This window comes from Strix uralensis, chromosome 1, assembly GCF_047716275.1.
Source record: "Strix uralensis isolate ZFMK-TIS-50842 chromosome 1, bStrUra1, whole genome shotgun sequence".
Classification (NCBI taxonomy): Eukaryota; Metazoa; Chordata; class Aves; order Strigiformes; family Strigidae; genus Strix; species Strix uralensis.
In genome coordinates, this window is record NC_133972.1 from 52,260,407 (window position 1) to 52,273,949 (window position 13,543).

The window sequence follows — 13,543 nt, forward strand, 5'->3', positions numbered from 1 at the left end:
AAACTTACTACTGTGTTAAAGTGCCTACTCTTACATTGCAAACATGTTCCTGTGCCTCCCAACAAAACTGCGAACACCACATACATTTCCACTTCCCACCCCATCACCTTTCTCTCTTGCACTGAGTAGTCACTACAACTGTTGGCTGAAGTTTTCTAATTCTGTCCTAGACCCATTTCCAACCTGTCTGGGGTTTTATTCTTCTAATTCCAAATTGTTGTTTGTTCCCTACTGTTCCATTGCAATTGTCAAAGTCACCAAATGGCCAGCTTTTGTGAACACCCTTTTCCTCTCAGATCTCTCATGTACTTTTAATGTTTTCTTCTTGAAACTTTGATCTCCTTTTGTTTCAATGGCTGTTCTTTCCTGATTTCTTTTGTCTCCTCTTCTTTCAGGATCATTTGAGAGGTCCTTTCTCAAATACTGATTTTCTGTTGTGTTTTTTCAGGGCTTTGTCCTCCTTCCTTTTCCTTGTCTGTACCCGTCTCCATCATCTTATCCCTGTTGGTTAGTTGAATTATCAACTACCTGGGTGACTCTCCCATTTATTTTTCTGTCTCTGCTTTAGGATGGGATTAATCTGACCAAATTGAGATTTTTTTACATCCACGTTTTGAGCTGGTTGTGATTAATCCTATAAAATTGTCTGATAAATGATACATGCCAGAGAACCTAGCTGTTGATGTCTTCCTTGTGAATGTCTGTAGTTGGATGACATGAATCCCTCCCTCTTCTGTTCAGACTGAAATCTTGGTCTTCTTTGTTAATGTAGTCTCATGGAACATTAGTCTCCGCCTATCTTACGTTCTCCTTCATTAGGGCATCACATGCCCTCCCCTTTCTTTTTGATGTGGGTTTGGGTTTGTTGTTTTTTTTTTTTTCCAGTCACTAGGGACAAAGCTCTATCTTTCTACTTAAGCCCATAACCTCGTCCTTTTCTTAAAGTGGTTCGGGGCTCTGCATCCACTGTAGATTTCGGATTTTTTTCTGCGTAACATCTCTGTGATGTAGCCTTTCCTTTCCCACCATATAGTGAAAAAACAGCTAATTCATCAGCTTCTTAATAGCAACTGCTGTAATGGTCTTTTCTCGGCAGTTGACACAGGTAATCTTCTTTGCTCTTACACATTCAAATGAAGCAACAAAGATCATCCTCCTAGTTTGACAAGCAGACTGTTTCACATGCATTTTTTTTCAATGTCCTCTGGCTGTATCATTTCCATCTCATTAAATATAAACTACTTGTCTTCATTATGAGGGCTCCTCCAAGCCCACTTCAATGCTACTTTTCATTTCTTGTTCAGTACCAAGTGCCATCTGCTTCCACTTGGTGAATAATGGCAACTTTCATTCTACATGTCTTTAATTTTCAGACAAGTGCCTTCACACTCTCTCTTGGGCAGCCCTCTAATACACTTGGAAGGTATCCTCTGCAGACATCCACAAAGCCACTGCTTTGGTCTCCCTCCTGCTCTCTCTGTTGCATTGCCTACTCAGAGCATGCCTGTGGTCCCAAGATCTGTTTATTGCTCCTCTGGCTGGAGAGACTATGGTCTTCTAATTTCTTTTTGCTCCCTTATATTTCTGCAGCCATCCTGTTGTCTTTTGTGTCTTCTATTCACCTGGTAAGCTGGTAAAGAGGTTGTATTCCTGAGGTGTTTATACAGCACACACAGATCAGTGAGGCCTTTGAACATGCCAAGGGCATCTGGGAGCTACAGTAATGCAAATAATAGTAATAATAAAAGTACAGTAATATATACCTGTTATCAGTAATATTTATCTTAGAATAGCAACATGAGGTGAAATAGAATTCACTTCAGAGATCAAATGCCTAGTATTTTGGTGCTCTGCCTTGCAGCAATGTTTTACTTTAAAGTGTCATGTTTCTACAAGAAATATTTATGGAGAATGCTTTTAAAACAAACTCCAGTTAGTTGAGGTACCATCTCATAGCCATCAGACAGAAAAGACAGCAGATAAAATTTATTTAAATGAATAACATACTGTTTCTTGAACTGAAGATGAGAGAGCTTGCTTTGTATCAAAAGAATGTCTGAGGCAGAAAATGGTAACTGAGACTCCCAGTGCAAGTCTCAAAGCGAAAGGGTCACGTTTGCAAGATGGAAAACAGTTTATGTTACCATAAATAATTGAAGTACTTGAACTTGCCGCAAGGTAGCTATTTTCCTATGCAGTCTACAAGTAAACACTCATAAATACTAAACTTCTCATCAGCCCTACAGTTCTTAAACAGAAGGCACTGATCTGTCTCTTAAGCTGTGGGGTTTCTTTAATAACTACTTGACATCTACTACAGCAGCACAAGTTCTGACTAGCTACCCATTCAAAGCAATCACTGATTGTAATATGACATTGTAAGAAAGAAATTGGACCTGCCCAAGAATCCTTTCCTTCATTTTTAAATGATAATCCCAGTGATTAAGATCAGTTCACTAGACTTGTAGCTGCACCTGGAGGAAAGGAATTCAGTCACGTGTGTAAGTAAATTCTCTAGAGATCACTACTGGGAAATGAAAGAAATCGCAGCTTTGAAAGGATGTAAGTGAATGTAGATTGGAGGCTTTGCTACTGATTAAATGTGAACCAGAAATCAGCAGAACTCAGTGCAAGTGTCTAAGCCACAAACTTATTGGAAGGTAGGTTTTGAAACAAAATAGAAAACTATTGTCATCTAACTCTTTCCTAAATGTGGTAGCTGAAATATGAACTAATCAATGACAGTGTTGGGTCCTAATTAAACAAAAATATTCTCTCAGGGCTTTTTATCTAAACCATTTCTGTGGTAGCTTTCATCAAAACTTTTGCTTGTTTATTTACTTCTGTAATTCCTATTTTTCCCCTTAAAAGACGGTATTTATTATAGATAAAGTTTAGAGGAAGGATTTATCAGCTACTGAATTTTTAGCTTTTGTGCATTTTTTTTCAGGTTTGTGAACAAGCTGATAATTAGAATTGCCTCAAGAATAATTACAGTTAGAAAGACTGCTTTTCTTTTGATATTCTTGCTTCTTAGAATAGCAAAAAATCATGTGGGCTGAGTACACAATAAAACATGTAAATATTAACTAAATCCTTTTGAGTGCTGTGTAAATGTTGAAGGTCTATTGTCTTCAAAGTGTTTTCACTCTATGGCAGGATCTTGAAAGAAACTTAACACTATCTAATTTTTATGGGTGTGGAGTTGTAGCGAAAGAATGATACTTCCCATGGGAAAGAGAATCAAAGTAGGCTTTTGTTTGTTTGTGTGTGTCTGAGTTATGGCATTTAGCTTTTTCTTATAGGTCAGCTGCAGACCTAATATGTTTGTCTGTTACCTGAAACTTTCAGGCAACAAAGTAAATAAAACTACTTTCATCTGTTATCATTGCCGATTCTTTTCATTCCAGGAATATTCAAGACCGATCTTTCCTTAAAGTTTACAACAAAGATCCTGCACATGCATTTAATCACACTTCCAGAGCTGTAAATGGAGATGTAAGGGTAAGTACTAGTGCTGCATTTATACTCCTCTTTCCTCCAGCTTTTATGTTAACTGTTTAAATTCTTAACAGTTATGTGTACACAGCAATTCATAAAATCAAGGGTATATGTATGACATGTATCCAAAAGAGGGAATTGATAATGCTTACTGTCATGTTTCTTAACTGCTTTGCTTTTTCCAATTACTTGCCCTCAGCATTAACTGGTTTTTTGTTCTTGTTTACTAGCATTAAAGCATGTGAATCAAAACATAGCCTTTAATTACTTATTTCAGGACACAGACAGTACTCAGAGTTTATACAACTTCTTATTTTGTATTTCCAAACCCTTTACAGCGAAGTATGGCATGGTGTTAGTTAACTCCAGCAAGGCTTCAGCATGGACTGGTTTGCAGTGGCTGAGCAGGTGTACCTAGCTTGAAGTCTATTGAAACACTTTCTAAATGACCATTTCAGATAGGAAATTCTGATAAATACCTGTTGTGGTGTAAATGGTTTTGTCTTTTCCTAAAATTTTCTGCCTGTACTGAACAAGGACTAGTATATTTGCATTTTCAAGTGAACATTTTGTATTGGGAAGCTATACAGAAGGCGTTTGAAACCTATTCAATTTCTCTCTGTCACCGTCTCTATCTTTTGCTGGATGGTTATCCTTGATATACTTGATGCCAAGAGGGCAGGAGATGCAGCTGTGTGGCACCTCTTCCACTGTGTTACCTACAGCTAATGTTGCAGCAGGTGGTGGTGGTGGAGAGGCTACACAACCTCATCTCCTCCCCACCCATCCTAGGTCTGTCCCCAGGAAACAGTACAACCAAATGAGCTCTATGGGGCCAGAAGGGAATAGCACTACTGTCCTACCTTCTTTGTGGCTTTTATGTGTGCTCTAAAGCTGATTCAACTGCGTGGAAAATTTCCTGCAAAGTGATTTGCTTAATTGTACATTTGCCTCTTGGTTTCATTATCAATTCTGAGCATGTCTCACTGCTTTATTATTAATATTTCATGTAAGCACTTCTGCTGTTTCAACAGTTTAGGGCCTCATTATTTTAGAAAGATTGCAATAGTTTATTTACAGGCACTATTCTCAACCACCTCTCATTTATGTTCTTCAATTATAAAATGGTCCTTTTGATAGGATTCTTTTGATAGGTCAGAAATCTAATTACTTGATTATTCACACTGCTGCACACACAACATGATAGAGCAAATAGATGTGCTTCAAAGGGCTGATGTGATAGGTTTTAGTGTCTTCTTTAAGGTCCTGAAATTCTCCAATTCTAGTTATATTTCTGTAGCAGTAACTGAATGTATCTGATACATCTAATTCATATTTGAAGGCATGACATACTAGCATTGTGCATTATGACATTAATGTCATGAATGTCTCTACTGTGGCTTTCTTTGTGTGCTGTAGACCTGTTTTCAGATATAGTTAACTCCTGTGTTAGCTACGTATATTCAAAAGTAAAGATTATTTCTTTGGCCCTCTTCCAGGCATCTACTGCCTAACAGAGTTGTTTTGAACACAGGTGCTGCTTCTGTGCAAAAACTGTAATTTGTATTGCTTATTTTAAAATACTGTGTTGTATGACAGATGTGCACACTTGACATCTGGTTATGGCTGCGTTATCTCTCTTTGGCCATAACTGAAAAATAATGGTGACACAATGATGACCTTTATAGAAGTGGTGGTTGAATGGTAGAATATTGTATTTTGTTCTGCTGAAATGCCAAAGATGCCATTTTGAAATTCTGTGCATCCAACAAAACAGCTATTTTTCATTTGACTTTTCCTTTGCATTGGCAAATTTCTTGTCTTTCTGGTCTGAGAGGTGAAGTCAGAGCCTGAATGTTCATAGGGGCTTTGTGGAGAAACATGCAAAAAGTCTTCCCTTTGATCTATGTGAACTTCTGCACTTCAAAGTTATGGGCATGGAAACAAGCAATTTCTTGAGCTCTGGAAATAATGAAACCTGTTTGTCTAAGGATGTATGTCTTCTGGTTGTGTTCTTCCTTGTGCAGTACCACTCAGATCCTGACTGAGGCTTTTACCAAAGTAGAGGATTGCAATAATGGTAGAGGATTGTAATAATGCTCTCTTCAATGCTCATCCTCCGGAGTCTAAAAAGTTGGAGCACACACTGCAACTTTTCCTCTATTCAGCAGAAGTACTGCAGGATCGTCTCGCAAATCTCCGATTTGTCAAAATTTGTAGGAACATAGTTGTCTAATGGTTTCTACCCTTTGGTTAAATCTGGTTTGGAATTTGCTTGGAGATTCACAGGTTATTAGGTCAGGGGAGGCAACCATGAATAAACAGATGGATTATCTATCCCTCTTTCCTTAGCAAACCAGATTAAAGGAAGTGGAAATGCAGGGGAACTAAGTGAGAAACATGTACATTTTATGTACTGGTATTGCATGTTACCCAAAAGATTGTGGAAAAGCCTTTGCTTCTAATTCTTCCTTTTGTGTTCTGGACAAAAAGGATCTGGGGTTTCTAATTGACAAGCAGCTGAACATGACCTGGCAGTGTGCCCAGGTGGCCAAGAAAGCCAATGGCATCCTGGCTTGTATTAGAAATAGTGTGACCAGCAGAAGTAGGGAGGTGATAGTCCCCCCCGTACTCTGCACTGGTGAGGCCACACCTTGAGTATTGTGTCCAGTTTTGGGCAGCTCAATACGAGAGAGATATCGAGGTGCTGGAGAGTGCAGAGGAGGGCAACGAAGCTGGTGGGGAGGACCTGGAGAATAAATCCTGGGAGGGGTGATTGAAGGAGCTGGGACTGTTTAGCTTGAGGAAGAGAAGGCTAAGGGGAGACCTCATGACTCTCTACAACTACCTGAAAGGACATTGTAGAGAGGGTGGTGCTGGTCTCTTCTCACAGGTAATTAGCGATAGAACAAGAGGGAATGGCTTTAAACTGCAACAGAGGAGGTTCAGACTGGACATTAGGAAAAAATTTTTCACAGAAAGAGTGGTCAGACAGTGGAATAGGCTGCCCAGGGAGGTGGTGGAGTCACCATCCCTGGATGTGTTTAAGGGTCGTTTAGATGAGATGCTGGGGGATATGGTGTAAAGTAGGACTGATTGTTGGACTTGATGATCCCAAGGGTCTTTTCCAACCTGAATGATTCTATGATTCTGTGTTTGTGCATCTTTACATTGGGTAAATTGATGTTCTTCGATTTCATGTGATATATGAGTGCTAAATTCACTATGGTGGAAAGTAGGGAGTGACTCTTGTAAACACTGTGCTCTGCATCGTGGTTAACTTTCAAAAAACCTACAGAAAAGCAGCTTATTATCAGACTGGTTGAAAGAACAGTATTTACAATATCATGAATTAGCCTTTGTAAGCACATTTTTCCATGGTAATATTGTGAGTGTGGTTGTATCTCCTGCCATATGTGAGTTAAGGCTTTGGGGTTTTTTTAGGTTTGGGAAAGTTTTCCCTTTACAGATCTTTCTACTGTTTGCCTTCTTGTCCCTTTGGAACCTTTATCCCTGGGTTTGATGATATTCAGGCTTCTATTCATGTGATTTATAATCATTTCCATGTAACAGACCCAAAATAATCTCAGAAAATAATGTTAGTTGCCAGCTTGGACACCTGTTTTAACTACCAAACAGATGTGAGACCTGTATAAGAATTGGCAGTAACACTTGAAGTATTAAGTATTATCCATATGGACAAGAAGACTCAGAATGTGCAAGAGGAATGTGGGGTCTGTGAGTTTCAGATCTATCAAACCGCTCAGCTTTCATGTCCATTAATTTTAATTTTCCTGGTCATCTTTCTATTTCATGCATTTTTCTGAATGAGTTCTGTTTGAGAAGACAGATTTTGCTTAGGGTCTAAGCAAGCTCTAACGGATAGTTTCTCTTGAAATCCTTCAGAGTGCCTTACTTGCTTACTGATACTGTGCCGTGGCCGTTTTACATCTTGAGCATGATTTGTTTGACAGGTCTGCCATGTTGAATGCTGTTTGAGCAAGAGGTAGCCACATAGTGCCATCTCACTGAATATTTGTGTTTGTGCTCTTTCTTTTTTTATTATTACTTCCCAAAATGTACATTGAAAATCTGTAGCAGCTATTTTCTTTGTAAAAATGTATCTTCATATTGCTGCGTTTTATTAATTTATTTCTTTGCCTGAGCTTGTAACATTTATCAGCACTTTCTAGCTCTCTGTGCAACAATACTTTCTTTTGAGAAAATACTGTCTTGTGTCCAAATGCTTAGATGATCTTTTTATTCTCTCTGGCATTGGCTTGAATTCCAGTGCAAACACATGTACACAGCCATGCTGGTCTGTGCCATTAGAATTGACGTTTGTGATTTGCATAGATTTGAAGGGGAAAAAGCTTTCTCAGATTTACTAGGTGTAGGGTCTAGGTTGCCTCTTTTCTTACATTCAGCGGTGGTGTACAGAAGAACATCAGTAGATGACACTAAAGAACCAACAACAGATTTTTATATGTTGCTGAATGAATTGATTTTCTTTGGAAGTGTCACAGCTCCTTTTAGCCTGGGATGTTGCTGTGAGCCCTTGGTGACTCCAAGTGGAAGTGATTCCCCCTCTGAATGTGCATAGCATATTTTCTGTCCTCATTCCCTACACCCTCCTTTTATGGAGTGGCTAAAGGGGGAAGAATCTTAAATTATAATCTCCCCCTTCTGTCATTGCAACTTGTCTGCATTTCTGGTGGCACAGTTGGATACTAATAATGTTGGTTTATACAGTGATTTGTTTTGGGCTTAATCTGTCTGCCAATTTCGAGAATTGGGAGGGAATTTTTACTTCATAACAAACTGGTGGCTATTTTGCTTGGCAATCTTTCTCTTCCCAACCACCTGCCCTAAAGTCTGTGGATTACACTTTGTTTTAAAATGTCCCAGACCTACCATGGTTTTGCTTAATTCCCTGACTTGCATGAGACCGTAACAGGTCAGCGCTTTATCCCAAGACCTCCACTGGGTGGGTTAGGCCAGAATATCCAAAGAATGCTTGCTATGGCTGATGTTGTTTCAAAGTACACGTTGAGGTGTTTTTGATTTTTTTAGGATCTGTTTCTCCAAGAAAGAACAATTAGGGCAAGTTGAGTCAGAGCTGAGTTGGGGAAGTGGGGGATACCTGGAAACTCCACATTTTCTGAAAGTTAGAATGGCAAAAGGGTGATGTTCCTGGCAGCGATGGGGTTTTGGGCTGCCGAGGTGAGAGAGGATGAGTCAAAATGAGTTGTACAGTAAAATGAGACGGACATTTGATAAGTTGGGTAAACTGTTGTGCTGAATACCTTTTATTAATGAAATTGCATAACAGCAACTTTTCATTTTTTCCCTGAAAGTGCCTGGCTAGCAGGTTGCTAACATTTTAACTCTCTGGAGTTAGATGTAATTTGTGAACTTAAAAAAACTGTACAAGTGCTAAAATCCCTCAAACAACTACCCAAGAATTTAAAACATCCAAGGAGCCTGAAATACAGTGCTGGTTTGCAGGAAAGATAGAGACATAATAAAAGCAGGATCATCCTTCTGTGTTCTTAAGGTACCTGTAAACATACATCCAGCTTCTTTGAGGTATTTAACCTCTTTTCATTGTATTGTTTGTGATCTAAATATCAGTAAACATAAATGCTGCAAATCCTGCCAAAATTACATTTGTTCATTGCATACTATGGCTAAAAAAAGTGACAGCTCCTTGAACTACATAGAGGTATTTAGAACAAAAGTATTATTGGAAAAGAATTCAAGCAATAAATTGGGTGAACGTGTTTTAGTGCTAGGATGCCTATAGGACAGAATTTATATAAGTTGCCATGTGTTTGCCTTACTGATCTTGTTACTATAAAACTTTGTTTTCTTTTGGGAAGAAAAAGAAAAAAGAAAAAGCAAACACTAATACCTCTATTATCTGATAGAGACCTTCCAAATGATACAAATCTCATCTTTCCTGCTGTTTTGCTGTCTGCTTTTTCTAATGTTCTTTTTGTCATTGAGAGGTTATGACAACATGAGCCATATTGTATTTATAAACATCACGTGTTTCCTTGATATGACTTGCTGTGTCTGCCAAACAGAACACATGGAAGAAACATTTCTCATTAGCTCAGCATTGGTTTTGGTTATACTGATTTCCGGGACAGGAAAAATGCCTTCCTTACTCAGATTTAACTTTCATACAGTAGAAAGAAAGCCTCTGAGTGTCCATGAAATCTCCTGAACAGAGACGCTGCAGCTCTTTTAGCCCACATACATTGTCTGAGGAAAAGAGAAAAAGCAGTTTATTTTAAAGTGAAGATGTAATGGCATATATTGCTGAAACTAATTCTGAATTAAAATACCTGCCAAAGTCATCTAGAAACAAAACTCACCAAGAGATGTAAGGTAAGATGATGCTTATAAATAATGAAAACTATGTAATTACTTTTCTTCTTTTTTTTTTTTTTCAAACTAAAAGATATTTTCAGATTAACTGGGAATTTAAATCAGAACAGTGAAAACTGTTGCTTCTTAAGCTATATGAGAAAATAAATTTCTAATTGCTCTGTAAATCACCAGACTCTACTCTCAGATTTTATGTATAGTTTCAAATCTACATATTAAACATTAACAGTTATTTTCCAACTTGCCATTACAGATCTTGCTGAGATTTGAACAAAATATGTAAAAGAAATCTCTGATATTCTGGATTTTTTTTTACTGATACAGATTTTACTACTTTTGCTTTGAATGAGTTGTCAGTAGTTGCCAATTACTTAGACAACTACAGAGCTGGAGACACTGAGAGGTAGCTGCGTCAAATCAGACTGTGATGAAAGACTGTAAATGTACCTGTTCTTTTTCATTCATATGTCCTTTGATATACAATACCAACTGCTGCATAAAGGCTAAGTTAGTGGGAAAGTGGATAGAATTTTGAGCAAAAAATAATTTTTTAATTTTAGCTACACATAAAACAATATATAAATCTCAAATGTTATCTGGCAGAAAGTTGGTCTGTTTAAAGATACAGATCCTGAGTTACAGTTGGATGGATACAGCATTGTGGCTTTTTTAATATGATGGCTGCGTGCTTTGGTGTGTTATATTTATTTCACAAACATCATACGTAAGGAATATAACCATGTAGATCCTATTACTATACCAACATTTTAAAAGATATCTTTTTTTAAAAAAAAATTTTCAAATAATGAGGGTGGATTTTAAGTTTATATCAAGCTGGCCATTGAAAGAAAGTGTCATGTTCTTGATATTAAACCGTTTGGGGAACATGAGCTTGCTGCACCCATGTGGTAATCTTCTAGTTAGTCTAAGAGGAGTGTCATATGGTAGATAGCACAAACCAGTTACCTGGAAACTCCCAGAGAGTTTAATCTGTGGAAACAGATCAACTTTCAACCACAATACAGTTGTTTTAATGGCATTTTTAGGGGAGAGTTCTTTATTTCCCACTAACAGGCCTGTATTCAAGCTAGCCTGCCTTTCATGTTGAGGTTTGCTTAGAGCTTGCCCTGGAGCTGATGAAGTGACTTAATGACAACATATGATCTGTCTTGCGTGAAGGTCTCTTCAGCCATTCATTAAAATTAGAAGTCTTATCTCTCACATAAGTCTGAGGTTCTCAGGAAGAGCTTTCACTGCCTTCGGTGGGAGCCTGCCCTGAATAAAAACATAAGGATTGGAATTTGAGTCCATTTTTATTGTCTACAGGTTTTTGGTTTTATTCTTACTCCTCCACTTTTTACATGATGTTTCCCTGTTCCAATTCTTTAGAAGTTTTACTTCTTTTTTTTTTTTTCCACTGCCCTTGCTTTTAGTAGAACAACTTGCACTAATTTGCTGTTTACTTGAAATTCCTAAGTAGCTGGCAGTCAGATGTTGCCAGAGCTCCCTAAACACATTGACAGATGATAAAAATGCTTATGGCTGTGACCTCCCTTATTAGGAGGGGAGGTCCTCCTTTACCTCCTTTGTAAACCAGGTAGCTTATCCAAATTGCTGGAGTCCTGTAAGCCAAAGCTCTAGGACTTCCCGTTATCTTTCTGAATGAGCTGTTACTCAAACCGTGGGTAAAAATCACTTTGTGGAGGTGGATGTTTTGGTACCGTGATTCCTAGAACCCAAGTCAAGTTAGAAGCAAGGTTTTTTCTTCTTCAAACCTGCCATTTGCTTGTCATTCAGGACCTTAGCTTTCCCAAGAAGTTTTTCACAAATCCAAAATGTGATGACCTAAATGATCATGACCCAAATTCTCTGCTTTCCACGGAGTCTTCACTTCAGTGTATTATTAGTTACCTGCCTGTACATAAGCCTAAAGAATACTAAAGTTAATTAATTCTGTTCCTATCTTCCTTTTAACAAAGAGGAGTTAACCAGTACTAGGTGTCTAGGAGAACAGAGCTACACATCTGAGGACCTTGATTCTTCTCCATGTTGCATTGTACTTTTTCTAATAAGGGCTCTGGAAAACTAATCAGACTTCTGAAAATATGAGCAGTAAAAATATCTTTTCTTGGATACATGTTAAGATCTGGGGTTAAAAAAAGCCTCAGCTGGCAAAAGCAAGACAGTTGCAAATATCAGCAGGCAACAGGACTCCGTGAGAAATGATGTGATGCAGAAATTATTTTTTGTGTGACTATATGCCTTTCTTACATCATTGCAAATTAGAACTCTGTGTGACTAAGTGGAAAGACCGAAAGGGTGTGTTGGGTAAAAGGACAGTCCCTCAATCACTTAATATTTACTATAGATAGCTTGACCTTAGGATAAACTAGTTTGTTTACTTCAGCCATGCTGACCAATTTGTATATTTTTTGGGGTAGAAGGAAGTAAAATGAAAAGAAAATGTAGGGCTCAAACAGTATAGGAAGAAGTTTGTGATCAAAGAAGACTCTTAATTGAGGCTCTGATAGCATCTCTAACATGGCAAAAGATGTACTTAAACTTCAAATACTACTGGGCCTTATAACTATGAGATGCAGTGCAGCTTGGACACCTACATTGCAAAATACAGTTGTGTATAAGGCTTCTGTTACCATTTCTCCTGCTGATAGTGCTGACTCCAAAACTCAGCACAACAACTTATTTCTTCAGATTTGCTATGTCCTCACATTGTAAGAAACATCTGACTACAGGTGTAAACATGGTGCCTAGGTCTTTTAACTATCAGCTGGTTTATAACATTTTTATATTTATGTCTTAACCTATTCCATATATCTGTTATAGAAATTGTATTTTGACTCAGTTGTTTGGTAATGCCAGATGAGACCAAGGGTTATGCTTTCCTTTATGTTCATTTAACCATATCAGTTTGTTCAGTTTTATTTGGCTTCAGTGCAGTGAGAAGCGACACAAATATGGAACAAAAATAAGAGCTGAGTTGTTAGTACAGCGAGTCAGAAAGCCATGCATTTATTTTGATTTATGAGTGCAGTTACTAACAGTATTTCTTTTTTTAAAGAGTAGAAATCTGATATACAGCATATTTAAACCAAATAAATATGCTGATCTGTACCAGAACTGTACGTGTTTGAAACTATTCCTTTTTTGGAAAAAAAAAGGGATGACCCCATCAGTTCAGTGGTGCCCTGAGGAAGTGCTGAAATTGAGACTCGTCTAAAGAGTTTGGCTCCCTGTATTGGTGGTGGCTGTCTGTGTTACGTACATGATGTGCTTGATCTCTTCAAGGAGAATGGGGAGGGGGGAGGCGATGCTTGCTTGGATCTTCATGAATTACATCACTCCCGTTTGTTCTCAGAAAATTCTACCTAGAAAGCAGCTGAGGAAAAGCAAAAGAAATAAACAGTTGGTTCAAAAGCAAAAGAAGCAGTTGGTTTGAATGCAGCTCTAGTTATGAGGGGTGTCATAATGTTAACTTTAAAAAAGAAATCAGTAACAGCTTTTATATGTTCAGCCCAAACAGCCTAATAGCTTATGGGATGGGTGGGCCATGCTATACTGATGAGATAAATGTGGATATTGGCAAACCAATGATGTAATTATGTAAATCCGACCTTTTTAGGATTGA

The 13,543-nt window shown here is 38.0% G+C and overlaps 1 protein-coding gene across 10 annotated transcripts in view; it reads left to right on the plus strand.

The window, feature by feature from the left end:
* The window catches only part of KIAA1217 (KIAA1217 ortholog), a 183,126-nt gene that overhangs the window by 103,001 nt on the left and 66,582 nt on the right, over positions 1-13,543 (plus strand). For 9 of the 10 annotated variants that reach the window (XR_012628678.1, XR_012628677.1, XM_074866172.1 and 6 more), the window contains exon 5: positions 3,411-3,504. Coding sequence is in view for 7 of the 10 variants with exons in the window: in XM_074866172.1 (XP_074722273.1) it covers positions 3,411-3,504 (94 nt within the window). In the remaining 3 variants the exon portion in view is untranslated. Of the gene's footprint in view, positions 1-3,410; positions 3,505-9,736; positions 9,898-13,543 lie in introns of those variants that run through there. The other variant, XM_074866215.1, reaches the window with a different exon arrangement.